Here is a 17,930-nt window from a genome sequence, read left to right on the forward strand (position 1 = left end):
CTGTCTGTGTGAAGTTTGTAGGTTCTCACTGTGACTTGTATGGGTTTCCTTTGGGTGCTCTGGCTTCCTCCCACGTCCCAAAAACATACAGGTTAGGAAGTTAATTGGCTGCTGTAAATTGTCCCTAGTGTGTTGGTGAGGGGTAGAAACCTGGGAAGGAAAAAGGGTTACAGGAACCTAAGTGGGGGAAGGAGATTGATGTGACTGCTCTGAGAGCCAGCATATACTTGATAGGCGAATGGTCTCCTATTTCATAATAAAATACGAATATGAATAAATCTGAAATTATAAAGTATCAGTAATAGTGGCCATGAATCCAATGGATTGTTGAAAAAAATCCATCCAGGAGGGAAATACGTTGTCCTTACCCAGTCTTGCCTGTATGTGACTCCTGAGCTCAGAAATGGCCTGGCAAAGCTAATAATTTCAAATGCTGGCATTGCCAGTGATGCATTTTGGTAAAGGACTTCAAAGAAAAGGTAAAGTTAAATATCAGTACTTTTTTCAGGTTATTTCCTTGTTTCACAATCTTTGTTCCTTGCTGCAGCTGCAGTGTGTATTACTTAGAGCAGTAACTCGCTGAGGCCTCTTTCTCAGTACCAGTGAACCTGTGGCCTCTACTGCTTAGAAGAACAAGGCAGCGGCTGCACAGAAACACCAATGCTTCCAAACTCCCCTGCAAATCACATACCATTGCATCTTGGACATCACCACCTCCTCTTTAGGTTGTTAACAGTCCCACATTGGGAGGAACTGTACTCAAATTGGAAAGCGGCTGCCTTGTATAATATCATTACTGGATGCCTTTACCCCATACAACTTTTCAAGCCTTTTCAGCCCAAACCTGAGCTGAGTAAATACAAGATGGTATCTGTCCAGGATGGAATCACACACCATTGGTTAAGGGTTCTGGAACTCCCCAACTAATGGTGCATTTTGTTTTCACAACCTGTCTGTATCAGTATTTCATGTCTCCTTTATGCTAGACCCTCTTTCCCACACATAAAGCCACATCCTGAACTTTGCCTGGATTTTTTTAACTCTGGGTTGTCCTTTAACAAAGGCCTTAAATTGTATATCCTTAAAAAGCTACTTCAGTGAGGAAGATGGAAACCAAAGAGATGCTTTAAAAAGTGGAGTGATCTGAGCCCTCTCCTCCCCTGACATGAGTTTTCAGGTGTTCCTCTCACTTTTGGGGCACCATAAAATAAAAGTGTATGCAATTCTTGTTGATGATTCTCTGAACCCGATTTGCATTGGTGTTTTTACATCACAGTATTTCTTAAGGCTTGATACCTGAAACTCCAATTCAGTAGAGTTTTTGGTTGTCTTTTGTTTGCCCTTTGGAATCTAGTGAGGTGAAGAAAGTAGGGCAAATATTGGGTGTTAGAAGGTGGGACCTTGTGGGCCTTTTCACCTCCTTATTGATTTGTACTGCACCGTCTGACTGCAGACTCGGTTCTTTGCCTTCTTGGGCTGTCCACTTCAGTTATTTGGATTCAGAGGTAGCAGATAGGCCAAAGTGGGACCCGCAGACTTTGCACAGGAGTTGCCTGATGGGCGGCTGGGTGATGTTGCCTGGATTGTTGCACACTCCTTCTGCCTGTTTGGGCTTCACCTCCACATCCTCCCCAAGGACCCTTCCTCGATGCATCTCCACAGGTTTAAGCACTTGTGGGCCAGTGATTCCTACAAGTCGGTGAGGATATTACAGATTTTTCAAGGACGCTGTGAAATGATTTCTCTGTCCTTTTGGTAATTGCTTGCGTGCAAGAAACAAACTGCTGGTGGAACCCAGCAGGTCGAGCAGCATCTGTGGAGGCAAAGAAATGGTTGATGTTTCAGGTCAGGATTCCACAGCACACTCTATTTGCCACTGGGTAATTGCTTGCCATGATGGGGCTCAGAATAGAGGGTCAGTTTCAGCTCGATTAATGAATGTAGCCATCATCAGATCAGCGCAATGCTCAGGCTGGATTTTTGGAGGAAAGTGTAGAAGTGGGGGAGGAGGAGATGGAAATTACAGAAAAATTCCATGTTTACCTTCTTCTCCTGCCCATTTGCTAACCTGATACATCTGCGAACTGCAACCAGAATGAGGGGAATATTGGTGTAACAGGAAAATTAAATATTTCCAGTCAATTTGCATGGATGTGGCTAAGATTTGAATGTGGAGCCAGGGAAAAGCACAGAGTAACACTAACAGCTGCTCTGTGCCAGGACAATTGTGCTAAAGTAGCTCGCACACTACACTGTGAATTGTTTAATTGTTGACTCCAGAAAATGCCCGCGGGTGACTCTGTCCAACTTTGCCAAGTGGTCAGAGATTATGGCTCCTCTCCTCAGAAGCAGAGTAGATAAGTTGGAGGCCGATAAAGTATTTGCCCTCACAGCTTGACAAAGCCGGGTCTGTCCGATGTGCCAATTCACAAAGGGCTACCTCTGGCTTCTCCCTGTGTGAAGACCATTGTTTCTGAATAAAGACCCTGATTATACTGCTATTAGCGATGGCAGTTTGAGGGGCCTGTGGAATCTGACCTTTTGAAGGCTGAGTACTGCTGAAAAGGCAGAGCTGAAGAGTCAAAGGACTTGGATTAAAATGGGCCCTATCCAGCTGCAATAGCTTGTGTTTAACCCTTGGGACCCCCTGATGAAGGGGAAAAATGTTGCAAAGTGGGTGGGGTGGAGACAATGAACCACAGAGCTTGGAATTGGTGATGGACACTTGCTGTGACCACATGGGTTCTCCTGTGACACTGTGAGTTTCCTCTGGGAGCTCGGGTTTTCTCCCATGTCCCAAAGGTGTGTGGGTTGGTAGGTTAGTTGGCTGCTATAAATTACCCCTAGTGTGTAGGTGAGGGGTAGAATCAAGAGATCGAGGAAAGTTGATGGGAATGTGGGGAGAGTAAAATGGCTTCAGATAGAATTAGTATAAGGATGTATGCTTGATGGTCAGCACAGACTCAGTGGGCTGAAGGGCCTGTTTCCATGCTATACTTCTGTATGACTCTATGACTTGCTACTCTGTGTCCCACCTCCTTGCAGCACAGTGTGTCACTAAGACTCCAGTGTTAAGCCACGTTGTTCAGGGTCTCTTTGTCGGTCCTGAAAAAGTGGGTTGGTGCTAGTGTGGCCAGATCAGGCCAGCACGGCATCCGAGGTATATCAGGCTTGCTGCAGTGCCTGCCAACACACCATTGAAGTCCCCCACCCCAAGGATGACCACTTAATGTGTTGGAATCCCTTAACCAGCAGTGCTTTACGTGAGGGGAGGAGCAAGAAGTTGCACTTTCCCATTGGTGCGAAGGGAATTCAGAATCCCTGTGGATATTTTTCCATTTTTCTGGGTGCCTGGGGAGAGAGTTCACATATCCAGCCTGTGCCAGTGGGCTGCCGTCTTTCACTGTGGTTTGTTTGCCTGTGGAGTGCAGGAATGTGTACTTTGGTTAAGGTGTATAAGTGGGTCCTGCTTTGCTCCAGTGGGTAGAATAGGCCAACTGTATTGTGCTGCTGCTTGGATAAGAGGCTTTTCCCTCACCAAAGCAGATGTGAAGCCAACTTGCTCTGTTTGAGCCCATTCAATGCTAAACAAAGCAGTGGAAACTTTTTCCACTTGGGCAGGGATTCTGTCCTGGCAGGGCTATCCAATAGCAGAGTAGGGGCTGGAAACAGTTTGATAGTGCCATGCTTTGCGTAGTGGCATACCTGTGCCACCTGCCACAGATTGCAGATTGGTACCCACTGTACCAATATGGGAGTACCTTGCCCGGGTATCGCTATTAGGTGAAAGGTTTTAGGTGCTTCAACCACAGTTTGTACATCTGTATCCCCGGAGCAAAAAAACAAGTCCCAAGCAGTGCACTATTTATTTGCTTTTGTAACTTATAGTAATTTTTATGCCTTGCACTGTACTGCTGCCGCAAACAACACATTTCATGACATATGTCAGTGGTAATAAATCTGATTCTGATGAATCAGGGCAAGTGAGCAAAAGCTTTGTCAACACAGGATGTTTTAAAGAGGAGACTAGTGGAGAGGTTTAGCGAGGGAATTCCAGAGCTCGGGCCTAGTCAGCCGAAGGCACGGCCACCAGTGGTGGAGTGATTAGATTTGGATAAGGTCAAGAGGCCAGAGTTGGAGGAGACCAGAGATCTCAGGAGGTTGTGAGGCTGGGTGAGGGTACAGAGACTTGAAGAGTTTGTTGAGAAGTTGGAGATGGATTTTTTTAAATGTGTGGAATTTGCATCTTCTCCCTGTGACCGTGTGGGTTTTCTCCAGGTGCTCCAGCTTCCTCCCACATCCCAAAGACAAATGGGTTGGTAGGTTAACTGGTCGCTGTAAATTGCCCCTAGTGTGTAGGTGAGTGGTAGAATCTGGGGAGAGTTGATGGGAATGTGGGGAGAATAAAAAGGCATTAATGTACAATCGGTATAAATGGGTGTTTGATGGTTGGCAAGGATTTGCTGGGCCGAAGGGCCTGTTTCCACCCTGTGTGATTCCATGCGGTCCAGCGTGCATCACAAGCTCTAGTAATTTTTCTTTAGTGCAGTGCAGAATTCACTGTAAACTTAACAGTAAAATGCAGAATTAATCATTAAACACACTTCATATTGTAATGCTTTTCAAATCCATCCCCTCACAAACAGGTCCAAAGCTTTCTGGCATGCATCTTGTCTCTGCTATTCTGTCAGCGGGGAAGTACAGAGCTCTCGTCTGGTTGTTTGACAAGGTGAGGGCAGGAAGACTGCTGATCCTGGGGCTGGTCCTTGTGTAGAGGAGGTTTGTTGCTTTGTGTTGTATTCACACACTCCTGGTTAGCCTACCTTGACAAACCTGTGTTCACTGTTGCACATGTCCAACACTCTTCCTCACCCATTACTCCCTGTGCACACTGACACATTCTGGCTCCCAGTTATGCATTGTTATGATTTTAAAATTCTCATCCTTTTCAAATGCCTCCATGGTCTCAACCCTCCTTATGCCTGTAAACTCTGCCAATTCTGGCCTCTTAATAATCCCTAAATTTTAACCTCCCCCACTGGCGGCTGTGCCTTCAATGGCCAAGGCCTCAAACTCTGGAACTCCTTCTCTAAACTTTCTCACCTCTGTATTTCTCTCTCTTCTTTTAAGATGCTCCTTAAAACCAAGCTCATTGACTGAGCTTTTGGTCACCTGCCCAAAACCTCTTTATGGGAGTCAACAACAACTTCTAATGCTCCTGTGAACTAGAATGTTTTTGTGACGTGGAAGGTGGTGTTAGAATCACACAGCATGGAAACAGGCTATTGTTAGCTTTTTCTTGGGATGTCCCTGAGAATTGAGGATGACTTGCTTCAGTTTTGACTTTGTGGGTTCTGAGGTGGTTGGTGAGGTCAATGTGGGAATCACAGACTCTTCCAAAGATTGGGCAGGAGGTGGCTGGTAGGGTCGGTAGTTTGTGAGGTGGTCTGGTCCTTTTGCCACTTATACAGGATTTCTGTGTGCTCCTGATCCATGGACTTGAGGTTCTCAATACCATCCTGAAAGTTGCTTCTCTACTTTGAGCGGTTTTGGCCAGAGATTCCCAGGGGTCAGTGGGGATGTCGCATTTCTTCAAGTACATCCTTGATTCTTTTCCTCTGTCCACATGGAAATCTCCTCCCTCCCACAACAGAGCTTGGAACAGCGTGTCTGTTTTGGGAGTTTGGTATCAAGCATGCAAATGATGTGGCTTGCCCAGTGAAGTTGACCGAGTGTAGCTCGAGCCTCAATGCTGGGGATATTGTCCTGGGAGAAGGCACTGATGTTGATTTGCTTATCCTTCGAGTGAATTTGGAGGATTTTGCAAAGCCAGTGGTGTAATCGAGAGGCTACACATCGGGCTATACTCAGTGTGGGATAATTCTGCCTGTCAGTTGGGGGTGGTGCAGCAGATGGGAAGGAAAATGATGGAAGGACAGTGAGGAAGGAGTTGAAGATATTGCCACCATGAACTCAAAGAATTTACAGAAAACACAATTTCACCAGGACTGTTATAGGCTGACCTTGCCTTCAGTGAAAGAACTTCAGAGAGTGGTTCAACTGTTAAAAAGATAATTTCATGGCTTCTTTACAGAAATATTTAAACATCAAGGTGAACAGTGTCATTTTAGAACCCCATTAGATGCTGGACAAAATTCTTAAGCAATGCTCAAATAACTTTGTTGCTAGATTAAAGGAATCTTGTCATTTTGCTGGAGAGGAATTATATCTAATGATAAGAGATGGTGAAAGAGTTTTTCCAAGTGTGGAAGCCTTTGTAAATAGTGAGGCAAGAAAGTGGACAGTGCAATGGAAATATTCATGGTTCAGGACAATTGATTTTAGTTGCTTGAGAGCATGTAGAGATTTGAATTAACCTAGAATGTAGGCTTGGCTCCCACTCCAGAGGTTTAAGCATAGAATTTAGGTGAATCTCCAGTATTGATACTGAGGGAGTGCTTTATGTTGGAGGTGCTTTCTTTTGGATAGGATCTTGAGCTGAGCTCCACTTGCTCTCAGCAGCTTGTAGAAGATCCCATACCATGATTTTAAAGAAGAGCAGAGGAGTTCCCTCCACCAGAGCCCTAGGGCCCATATTTATCCCTCAACCAACATCATAGAGCTGAGGTTGTGAAATGCACTATAGAAATGCGGGTCAGGCTTTCTGTTCCTAGTGTCCACTTTACTGTTGGATAGATAAGCGTTCCATTCTACAGTATAAACGTAGATATTGCTAGAGGTATTTCAGTGTATTAGGCAACAGCTGTGGAAGGAGAAGTAGGGTTAATGTTTCGAGTCAAAGACTCTTTGTCAGAGTTCTGATGAAGGGTTCCAGACCTGAAATATTAATTTTGTTACTCTTTCCACAGACACTGCCGAACCCAGCAAGTGTTCCCAGCATTTTCTGTTTTCATTTCAGATTTCCAGCATCTGCAGTTTGTTTATTTCCATTCTCTACTGTTCTTTTAGTAGAAAAGAAGTCTTCATTGAAAGCATCAATGATTCTCCACTGATGCTGCCAGCTAGATGTCACTTGTTTCAATGTGAATGTTGCAACAATTTCGCAATGATAAGCTATCCTCTGTGTGGCTTATTATTAACCTTCCTTTATTGTTGTTTTTCTCTCTGCGTAATGCACGACAACCCATAATCGACTAATTCGTTAGCCTCTTCACTTTCGCAACTAAACACAGTCATTGGGAAAGAGCAGTCACAAGGCAGAAGGGCTGATTTGAATGTGTCCCACCAATAATCCAATATGAGAACAGAATGAATAATGGGCACAGGATGGCAAGTCTGGGCGATAGCAGCACCTGTAACAGCGCTCAGTTAAAGACCTTTCACTGTTCTATGACCTGCCTTTTCTTCTCCTGCTCCTCCAGCAAATACTGCCACTGTTGTGGGGTTAGTTCTGGGAGGCTGGATGGGATTGGTACACCTCACCATGAGGATCCAACTCCAGACCTTCCCAGTTTTCTGCTGTCCTTTTACCATGGCACCAGTAGAATTAACTTTCCAGAATATGGATTTGCATTCTCTACACCTTGAAGTAGGGGTACTGTTTGGGGGCAGATGTTGAAGGGAGAGACATGTTCTGGCATCCCGTCCACACCCGCACATGAAAAATGCACAATCAAAGGGCTGTGGGCGTCTGCAGTGCAATTTTCCTCTCCTGTTTGTTGTAGCCTTTGAGTGAGAGAGAGAGAGAAAATGGAGAGGGAAGGGACAGTGCCAAACGTGCAAAGAGGCTGTTCTCCCCACCAAGCCTATGCCAACCATCAAGTACCCATCTACGCTAATCCCATTTTTAAAATTCCCTCCACATTCTCATTGATTCCCCCCAGATTCTACCCCTCACCTACATGACGAGCAATTTACAGTGCTCAATTAACCTAACAGTCTGAACATCATTGGTATGTGGGAGGAAACTAGAGTACCCGGAGGAAATCCGTGTGGTCACACAGACAGTACTGGATATCACGATCAAACCTGTGTAGTTGGAGCTGTGAGACACCTCACAGGCAATAGAACTTGACTCTGAAGGGAAGAAAGAGCAAACTTGCTCTGCACCAACTGGTGTTCTGACCCTAACAGTTGCTGTACTTTTTCTCCAGGGCAGTTTATTTGGACCATTAGCCACTGATGAACTATTTATTGACTTGCTAACCAGTATGGTTTGAAACTGGATAAACAACTCGTGACAGTGGCTTGGGAAAACAATCTACCTTGTTGTTAGGGTTACATCAACATACATTCCAATGCTACTTACAGTTAAACCTTTATAAAAACCTTTTCAAAGGGCGTTTGCCAGTGGAAAAGAAAACAAAAAAAATACAGGTTTGCTTTTCTGTAAATAAATTGACAATAGAAGCTTTGCATTTTTAACAATGACTGAAAATTTGTGTGAGCATGAGCAAATGTGCGTGCACCTGTGTGTATGTAAGCATGTTGCAAGCGTGGCAGTGCACACGCATATGCGTGTTTGTGGGTAGGGGGACAGGCTATTTGCAAAACTTGGGGATTGGAAACTTTTCCCAATGTTGTCTTCCAATGTCAGCATCAAGCATCTTGCAATAAGATAGTACAAGCAATTCCATTATCAACTTGCACCACAGAAGGGTTGAATCTATTTGTACACAGATACCCGAGGGGTCAGTTTTAGTTCTTGCTATTCTCACATGGCTTCAGACTGCCCTAAAGCCATATTGTGTTGGATTTTCACTTCATCAATTTAAACTTGCCTGTGGCCCAGCCACCAGTGAAAGGGTGGCAAGGCAAGAATATGGTGAGAAATCCTGTTCTAAAACACAACAGACTGCAGTTTGGCATGAGAGAGTCAGATGGCCACTGAAGAACAGTTACAGTTGTGGTGTGAATCCTTTAGCTTGTGCTTACTCTTTTACCTGCCTCATCCTTGCATCTGGACCTGGAAACACACTTGGAAACTCCCTTGGGGGAAGGCACTGAAATGGTTACTGCTGAGTCACTTGGACCAGGAAAGTCTGAGGTTCACTGATCTGTTATGTGCTGGGTGATCTCAGCAGTGTTGATGCTGATGTCAGCCTCAATGCCCTTCAACCTTAAAAAGAGGAGCATGAGGAAGCCATTTGGCTCCACAAGCTTGCTCTCTCACTTAAAAAGATCACAACTGATCCTTTGCCTTGTCCAGCTTTCCAGCCAAACTCCTTATTCCCTGATTCCTTAAGTACCCACAGATTTATTGATCTTAGTCTTGAAGGTATTCGAGCAGTTGGGAACCACAGCCTGTGGGAGAAAGAAAATTCACAGCCTGCTGAGAGGAGAAATTCCTTATCTCAGTCCTAAATGGATGCCCCCTCATCCTATATACCTTTAGCTTTAGACTTTCCAGCCAGGGCAACAACTTCCCAGTGTCTCACTCGAGGATTTGAAATGTTTTAATGGGATCACCTCCCATGACAGAGGTGAGAAATTTGTTTGTTCTTCCAGTGACTCCCACTGTTAAGTTTGTGTGTCTGGATGTCCAGTGAGGTTTTGCAATGACATTAACTCTTCCTCTCCAATTGTTGACTTGATTTCCTCACATCAAGTATATCCATTGACCATGAACTGTGCTCACCATGAGTCCATTCAGAAGAACACAGGAGGAAATAATTTACTGGTTGCTTCATGTTATCAGTGGCTCAGTCGCCTCTGAACTAGAAGGTTGTGAGTTTAAGTCCCACTCCACAGAAATCTAAATATTCAAATGTTTTGCTGAGGGAGCACCGCCCTGTCAGGGGGTGGTGCCGAAGGAGCACCGCCCTATTGGAGGTATGGAAGCCATATCTGCCCCGCAGTTGGACATGAATAATCTCAAAGCACTATTTCAAGGAAGAGCAGGGGAATTTGTCTGGTCTGTCAGCCAATATTTATCCTTTAACCTATGTCACTTAAAAACCCATTGTCCAGTCAGTATTAGACTGCAGTTTGTGGAATCTTGCTGCGCGCAAATTGGCTGCCAATATTTTAACAGTGACTCAGCTCAGAAGAGCGCATTTCTGTAAAACATTATGGAATGTTCTTGATGTGAAAGATGCTATAGAAATGCAAGATCTCAGCAGGCCCCAACTCTTGAGTGTTGACCCTTGCTAGACTCAAATGCACAGAGCTGCTGTCATTTTGTACAGTGTGGCCTGGCTGTTTGCTGCAGAGCGAGGAGGAAAAAAGGGGGTTTGTGTTGGCACAGCCAGTTTCTGCAGTCATGGGAGCCATTTCTCCAGTCTAAGAGTTGGTGCCAATGACATCAGATATTACTGTAAATAAGTTGGAAAAGCAGCCAGAAGGACCTGCAAATACCATGGAAACAAAGGAAATATTCAAGACTTGCCGAACCAGACCTTGTAAACATTGATTCCTTTCCCCACCCCCAGCTGAACACCCGAGCTGCCAAGTAAAGGCCTCATCCACTTTGGAAGACCACAGGGGCCATGTCCACCATTCCTGGAGGCTGTGCTCAGTAAAAACTTGGAAAAAAGGAAGCCACTGTAATCTGTATGCTACCAAAGCTTGGATGGTGATACTGTACACCTCCTTTACAGTGTGCAGCATTGCTCTCACCATTTCCAAGTTTACTGGCACCACATAGTGCTGTGCTGATCAAGAATGTCAGATTGTGGGGCTTGATTCTCTGCAGGCCCTGGGTGGATGTGATTTGCAGGCAGATGTTTAACTTGCCACTGCTATTTCCTCTAATCTCAGTTACCCAGAAAATTGCACAGGTCTTGACTTTAAAACAAATAGTGGTGGTAAAGAAGGCCAGTCATCTTTTGTTGCTAGGGCAGCAGGAGGGAAGGTACAAATCTGTCAAGGAAGAACTAATTTTTTGAGAGCATTCGTGGTTAATGTCGTCAGGTTGAACTTCTTGGGAGCATTGTACCCATTCGTAAAGTTTGGTTGCTGGTCTGTGGCAAGTGAACCTCTCTGGGCTGGCATTAGGTGTGGGTGGGGCTGAGGCTGTGGCTGCAACAACTAGCTTCTGTGAAGGTGATCAAAGAGGGCTTAAAAAAGAGTTTTGGACCATCTCCAACCAAAAAAAAGTCTTAACGACCTACCCCTGATATTCGTTCACTTTATCATTGCCAAGTCCCCTACCATCAATATTCCGGGGTTCACATTGGCCAGAAACTTAATTGACACATGAGTACTGTGGCTACAAGAGCAGGTCAGAGGCTGGGTATCCTGCAGCAAGTGATTTTCCTCCTAACACCTCAAAGCCTTTCCACCATCTAAAAGGCACAAGTAAAAAGTCTGATGGAATACTCTCCAGTTGCCTGGATGAGTGCAGCTCCAACAAGGCTTGAAACTTGACTGGAACCCCATCCAAAACCCTAAACATTTGTTCCCTTCACCACTGGCAGCTCATGGCTGCAGTGTGTACCATTTACAAAATGCACTGTAGTTTCTCACCGAGGCTACTTTGACAGCACCTCCCAAATTCATGACCTCTACCCATCAAGATGAGCAAGGGCTTTAGATACATGGATACATCACCACCTGCAGGTTTCCCTCCGAGTCACACACCACTCTAACTTGAAGGGGAGGCTCAGTATGCAGGTTGGGAAAGGTATAGACAATCTCGGTGTAAACAGATTGGAGGAAATTTCCCCCAGATTTTTAGTTTGCCCTGAAGAAATATAATTCGACAGAGTCATCATTTTCAGCACAGGAGGGGATGAAAATTGGAAATGCACTATTTTTACTTATGATTCAGTTTCCAGAGACTTTAGCTCAATGCATAAGAATCTTCGATGTACTGAAGGCCAGTGATTTTTATCATTTATTATGAAATAGAAATAAGCCTTCACCTTTTATTAGCAGCCACTTCCAGTCCTGCTAGACATCAGCATGAGGTAATTGTGTTGGCAGAACAGTTTGACTCGCCCACAGGGACTGTCGGTGCTATACTCTTACCGCCGAGCAGGAAGTGAAGGTGCAGCCTTCAACATGCTCATTTAGTTGACGTTCTTAGGGAAAGTAATTCTACAGACCCTATCAAGTCTTGGGCTGAGAGAGGAATTTGGATGCTGGTATACAGCGCCTTCCACAATTTTGAGACATCCTGAACGACTTTACAAGGCCCTTTTTGAAACATGGTTCCTGGTGCAGTACAGGAAGATAGAATCCTCACCAGCTGTGTTTTTCTCTCCAATTAGCTCAACTTTGTTGCATCTCTTAGTGGTGAAACAGCCAGAAAGAACATCTTTGTCATAGTGGGACAGTGGTATACTGGTCTGGACCAGGTGTCCAGAGGCCTGGATTAATGAGACAGTGAAATGAGCTTGAAACTCACCATTCCAGCTGAGTCACTGAACCCCAGAATTAAATATCTGGAATTAAAAAGCTGGTATCAGTAAAAATGACCATGAAACTACCGAATTGTTATTAAAACTGTAATTAGTTCACTGATGACTTTAGTCATAGAGTCATGCAGTGCAGAAACCAGTCCTTCAGCCCATCATGTCCACACCGCCCACTGTACCTCTGTACACTAATCCCATTTACCCGCATTAGATCCGTGGTCTTCTATGCCTTGGTGAGTCAAGTGCTTGTCTTGATACTTCTTAAATGTTGTGAGAGTTTCTGCCTCCACCACCCCCTCAGGCAGCACGTTCCAGATTCCAACTCTCCTCTGTGTGAAAAATCTCCTACCTCTAACAAATCTATGCCTTTTTGCCTCAGACATCCCTACCATGTGGAAAAGATTACTATCTACCCTATCTATCCCCCTCATAATTTTGTGTACTATTTAATGAAAGAAAGCTAAATCATTCAACACCTTAACCCTGCTCTACCACTCAATACAATCATGGCTGATTTGATCCTGGTCTCAGCTCCACTTCTCTGCTTGTTCCCCATAACCTTTGACTCCTCTGTAGATCATAAATCTACTGATCTCGGCCTTGAATGTACTTAATGACTCAACTTCCAAAGCTCTCTGGCAATTAAGGATGGGCAATAAATGCTGGCCTTGGCAGCTATGCCCACATCCTGTGTCTGAATAAAAAAAAAACAGTTGCACTGAATTTTTCTCCATCCTTCCTCAAAAGCCTCATACTTGGCAGTTGAGGTCTGTGCTGTTAGCAGTGCTGTATATTTAGGTGTTGTATCAAATCGTGAAGATGCCATAACCCTGTGCGCTCCTTTTTCCTTCCCTCTCTGTCTGTTATCTGAACTTTGAACTCCCAACGATCACTGATCCAAGTCCAGGTGTTAGTGGAGATAGGCTTCATTTTATGTCTCATGGGCTCATGGTCCAAATCCAAGAATTTTGATGCCACTCAGCACGTACTCCCGCCTTCTTCCTCAAAAGATATAGCACAGGAGGAAGCCATTTTGCCCACTGAGTCTGCACTGGATCTCTGCAAGTCAGTCTCATTCTCCAGCTCTTTCTCTCATAACATTCTGTTCTCCTTTAATTATTTATCCAGATCCATTTTGAAAGGCCCTTTCAGGAAATGATACACAAATCTTTATGCCAGTTCCTTTGTCCTCTGTTTCTCAACCCCTCTGCTGATGGCAACTTTTTCTTTTCTCCACTCTGTCTTGACCCTCTTTGACATCTCCTCTGCACCCCTGCCTCATAAAAGCAACTTAATTGACACAGGTCCCTCCTCACAGAGCAGCTCCTTGGCCTGCCAATGTTGCTTTGAACAGCCTTGAATAATCAGGGTACTTCCTGCTTGCTTCCAATATCCACATTCAGCTCCATGGTTTCTGAAAACTTGATCAAGAAGATTCCAGGCTGCATCCTGTTTGGTCTGGGAGTCACTAGGATATTTAATTGCCTCTAATTCTCTTCAGGGAATTTGCAAGAAACTCGAGGCACTGGGGCTGCCAGTATTTGGTCTTTCTCATACATGTACAAAGACACGATTAGCAGCACAACGCACAGTTTGATTGCTTCTTTATGGGAATTATGGTGCTTTGTGCCAAGAGGCAGGTCCGTTCTAGTTGCTGATTTTTCAAGTAGATTTGTGCTGTGGTTCAGTAGCTCCCTAACAACTTTTTAATTGAGGTATTTCCTACTCTTCCTCCACCCCAATGATAAATGCTTTCAAAGTGGATGAGGTGCTTTTGGAAAACACCGGCTATCAGCCTAAAGGATATGGGCAGAGTTCACAAGGGACAGCCATTCATTTAAGAAAGCTATCCCCGGGTCCACCCCAACTGCTGGTGGTGGGCACAGCTGTGGAGGATGGACAATAGGCTGGCATGGCTTGGTGCCAGCAAGGTGGGCTGGGCCTGCTATGCTCTGCTGCCGTTCTTCAGTGACTACTATTGGGACGTGCACAAGTTGGCCATTTTCCTTCACAGCCTTTTTACTGGCCGCCTGGGTTTCAGCCATAATAAAAACACAGAATTCTGGAAATGTTCTGCAGTCAGGCTGCAGATGTAAAGAGAGAAACAGAGTTAAGATTTCAGGTTGATGTCCCTTTATCGGAGAGGTGGAGGGGATAGTGGGGATATCTCTGTTTGGGTGGGGATCAAGGCAGTCCAGGTGACAGAAAAGTTGTTGATAATGTCTTAGGGAGGATAATGAATGCTTGTTGATCACAGCTGATCTGTCCAGAGGAGTGTGAATAAATGGAGGTTAATGAGGGCAGTAGAGAGAGAGAGAAATAAACATGCTGGAACTGAGATGCAGAATGCTGCAGATCTCAAACTAAAAAGAATGCTGGAAATACTCAACAGGTCTGGCAGCATCTGTGGAGAGAGGTGGGTTTCAGCCATGGCTCAATGGGTCATGTTTGCTTATCTCTGATTCAAACATTTTGGGTTTAAAACCCACTCCAGAGACCTAAGCACAAAAATCTAGGCTGATGCACCAGTGCAATACAAAGTCAGGACTGCCTTCTTTTGGATGAGATGTTAAATGAGGGCTAGGCCGACTCTCTCAGGTGGATGTAAAAGATCTCGCAGCTCTATTTTGAAGAGAAAGGTGTTCTCTCCTGCCAATGTTTATCTGTCACTCAACATAATTGGAAACTGGTTAGAGTCCGAGACTAATGGGGTCATACAACATGGAAATAGGCCCATCGAGTCCATGTCGACCATCAATCACCCATTTCCATTAGGGTACGATAGCATAGTGGTTTAAGTATCCAGAGGCCTGGGCTAATGGTTTGTGAGTTTGGATCTCACCAGAATGGAGACGGAATTTACATTAAATTAATTGACTATTTCTAAAATGAACAATGAGTATGAGAAAACCCATCTGGTTCACCAATATCCTACAGGAAAAGAAATCTGCAGTCCTTGCCACAGGATGACCTACATCCCTGATTTCCAGCAATAGTCATTGTAAGCACTGCAAGTGTCTCTGGTGCATGGAAATTCATGGATGCAGGACACTGCAAGTTGTCTTATGAGGAAAGGTTGGACAGGCTGGGCTTGTATCTGCTGGAGTTTAGAATAGTGAGAGGGGACTTGATTGAAACTATGGGGTTTTGACAGGGTGGGTGCAGAGAGGATGTTTCTTCTTGTGGGAGAATCTAAAACAAGGGGTCACCTCTTTCAAAGATGAGATGAAATTGTTTCTCTGAGGTCATGAGACTTTGGAATCCTCTTCCTCAAAGGACAGTGGAAGCAGAGTCTGAATATTTTTAAAGTGACGCAGGCTTGAAGAGCCAAGTGGCCTACTCTTGCTCCTGCTCCTAATTTGTATTCTCATGGGACACTCTTTTTCCCCCCTACACCATTGCCGACATTTCTCATGGATTCCCCTACTTGTAGGAAAATTTTGTCTACCTACGGTCACTTCCCTTTGTTACCTTCAATCCCTTGATGGATCCATTAGTATCCTCATCCCCAAGGAATATGCTGTAACTCAAACGTATTCAATTTCTCTCATTTGATTGGTTTCTTCATCCTGCATATCAACGTGGACTCCAGGGCTTGAGAAAGAGATACTGATCTTGGACTGAAAGCATGTGAATTCACTAGAATGAGACCTTGACTCAGATTAAATTATGATGAGAGATTCCACAAACCAGGGTTGCATTCAATACAATTAGCCACATTTTGATTGATAGGGTCAATAGAAAGGCATTATTTCTGCTGGTCGGGGAGTCTGGGATAAGGAGGCCGAATGTAGAAATGAAAGCCAGAGTTTCAGGATTAAAGTTAAGAAACACTCCTACACACAGGGGGGTGGGAGGAATTTGTAGATGACAAACCGGAGAATTCTCTAACCCAAACAGCGATCGATGGTCGGTCAGTTGTTAATTTGAAATCTCGGGTCATTGGGTTTTTGTTACCCTAAGAGATTGAAGGAAGGGGTTTCACTGAACGGTAGAACAGACAAGGGGCTGAATGGCCTCCTGTTCCTAAATCCCTGGTGAATCAGTGCTGGACTTGTTCCAAGGCCTGTGTATCCTTTTAAAGATGAAACTCCCAGAACAGAACACGGTGTTCCGAATGAATTCCAACCAGCACTCAGTAAAACAGCCCCAGAACTACTCATTGTGTTCTATTTATAACATTTGTGATGAATCCTTCTGGTCTTGTTGAGTGTGGCGGGGGGTGGGAAGAAGAAAAGTTTCAACACATTCCAGATAATCGTATCTGGTACTGTATAACCAAGGCTTGAATATTTTGGTTTTAATTTTCTATTTGGTTTGGGGGGGTGGGGGGGGGGAGGGTTGTTAGTTGCTTCTTTCTGGTGTTGGGCAAAATTGAGTATTCAGGAAACTTCAGTCAAGGGAAGCATCAGCTTTCAGTCCCTATAAATTGGTCATTGTAACCACAAATGCACATTCAAAGCTCCATTAAGTTTTCAAAATTTAGCACCTTTTAACAGGTTACCACTAAACAGCACATCCCACAAACAAATAGGATTGTTTGGTATTCCATGCGTGCATTTTAAAAGAGATCAGTTGTACTCTTAAAGCAGAATGAATGAAATGTAGATTCTGCTTTTTTGGCATTTATTGCAGTGTGGAGTTTTATTGGTGCAAATACGTAAAATTGATTTTTCCATCGAGGCTTTTGGGATGATTTTAATTCTGTTTTTTTTCATTGGTATTGATCTTATACCATTCTCAGTGAACAGAATTGTACAGCTGGCTTTGGAGAGCATCCTGTGCCTTTAGGCAGGATAAGATGGGTGGAGGAGGAGGAACGATAAGCAATGCCGGCCTCTATTTTAAAAAATAAGCTGCATGAGATGGTCTATTATCTGATGAGTTGAAGGTCCTCTTTGCTGAATATATTTGTTTGTTTTGTCCAGTGTGTGCGGGCACGGAAAACAAGCTGAGTTCGCTCTCTGGCCAGGAGCAGCAATACCAGCAGCTGCAGAAGATGTATACTGACTGTGAGATAGTAATGGGCAACTTGGAGATCACTAACATTGATGCCAATCGAAACCTCACCTTCCTCAAGGTAAGGACAAAGAGTAAAAGGCAGCTCACTCAGCATTTCATGTCGATTTGTCCTCTTCCAAAGTTCCTGCTGTCCCTTTCCTAACTTGCACAATCTCATTCACAGATCATCCTGCAGTGGCTCCCTGGCTGACAATGCCTCCATTTTAAACTCTTCATCTTTGCTTTCGAGTTGCTTCATGGTCTTGCCCTTCCTTACATCTGGAACCTTTTCCAAGCCTTGCAACCTTCCGAGGTTTCCATCAGCTGGCCTTTTGCTCATCCCTCCACTAGAGGTGGGGCATATCTTCAGACACCAAACCCCTAAGCTCCGGGATTCTCTCCTTAAACCCCCTTCCCATCTTTCTTTAAAATGGTCCTTAAAATCTATCTCAGTGGCAAAGATTTTGACTGTTTGCCCTAACCTCCACTGATGTCAAAATGTGATCAACAACACTCTTGTGAATCTCCTTGAAATATATTGGTCCATTAAAGCTGCCACATAAATGTTTATAACCTAAGAAACAGCATCTCTACACATATTCATACAGC

At 44.4% G+C, this 17,930-nt stretch overlaps 1 protein-coding gene across 3 annotated transcripts in view; it reads left to right on the top strand.

Moving 5' to 3' along the window:
* Nucleotides 1–17,930, top strand: part of LOC127566971 (receptor tyrosine-protein kinase erbB-4-like) — a 110,953-nt gene that overhangs the window by 28,370 nt on the left and 64,653 nt on the right. For 2 of the 3 annotated variants that reach the window (XM_052009546.1, XM_052009547.1), the window contains exon 2: nt 17,249–17,400. In XM_052009546.1, the coding sequence (XP_051865506.1) occupies nt 17,249–17,400 (152 nt within the window). Of the gene's footprint in view, nt 1–9,693; nt 9,793–17,248; nt 17,401–17,930 lie in introns of those variants that run through there. The other variant, XM_052009548.1, reaches the window with a different exon arrangement.

Source organism: Pristis pectinata, chromosome X (assembly GCF_009764475.1).
Source record: "Pristis pectinata isolate sPriPec2 chromosome X, sPriPec2.1.pri, whole genome shotgun sequence".
NCBI lineage: Eukaryota > Metazoa > Chordata > Chondrichthyes > Rhinopristiformes > Pristidae > Pristis > Pristis pectinata.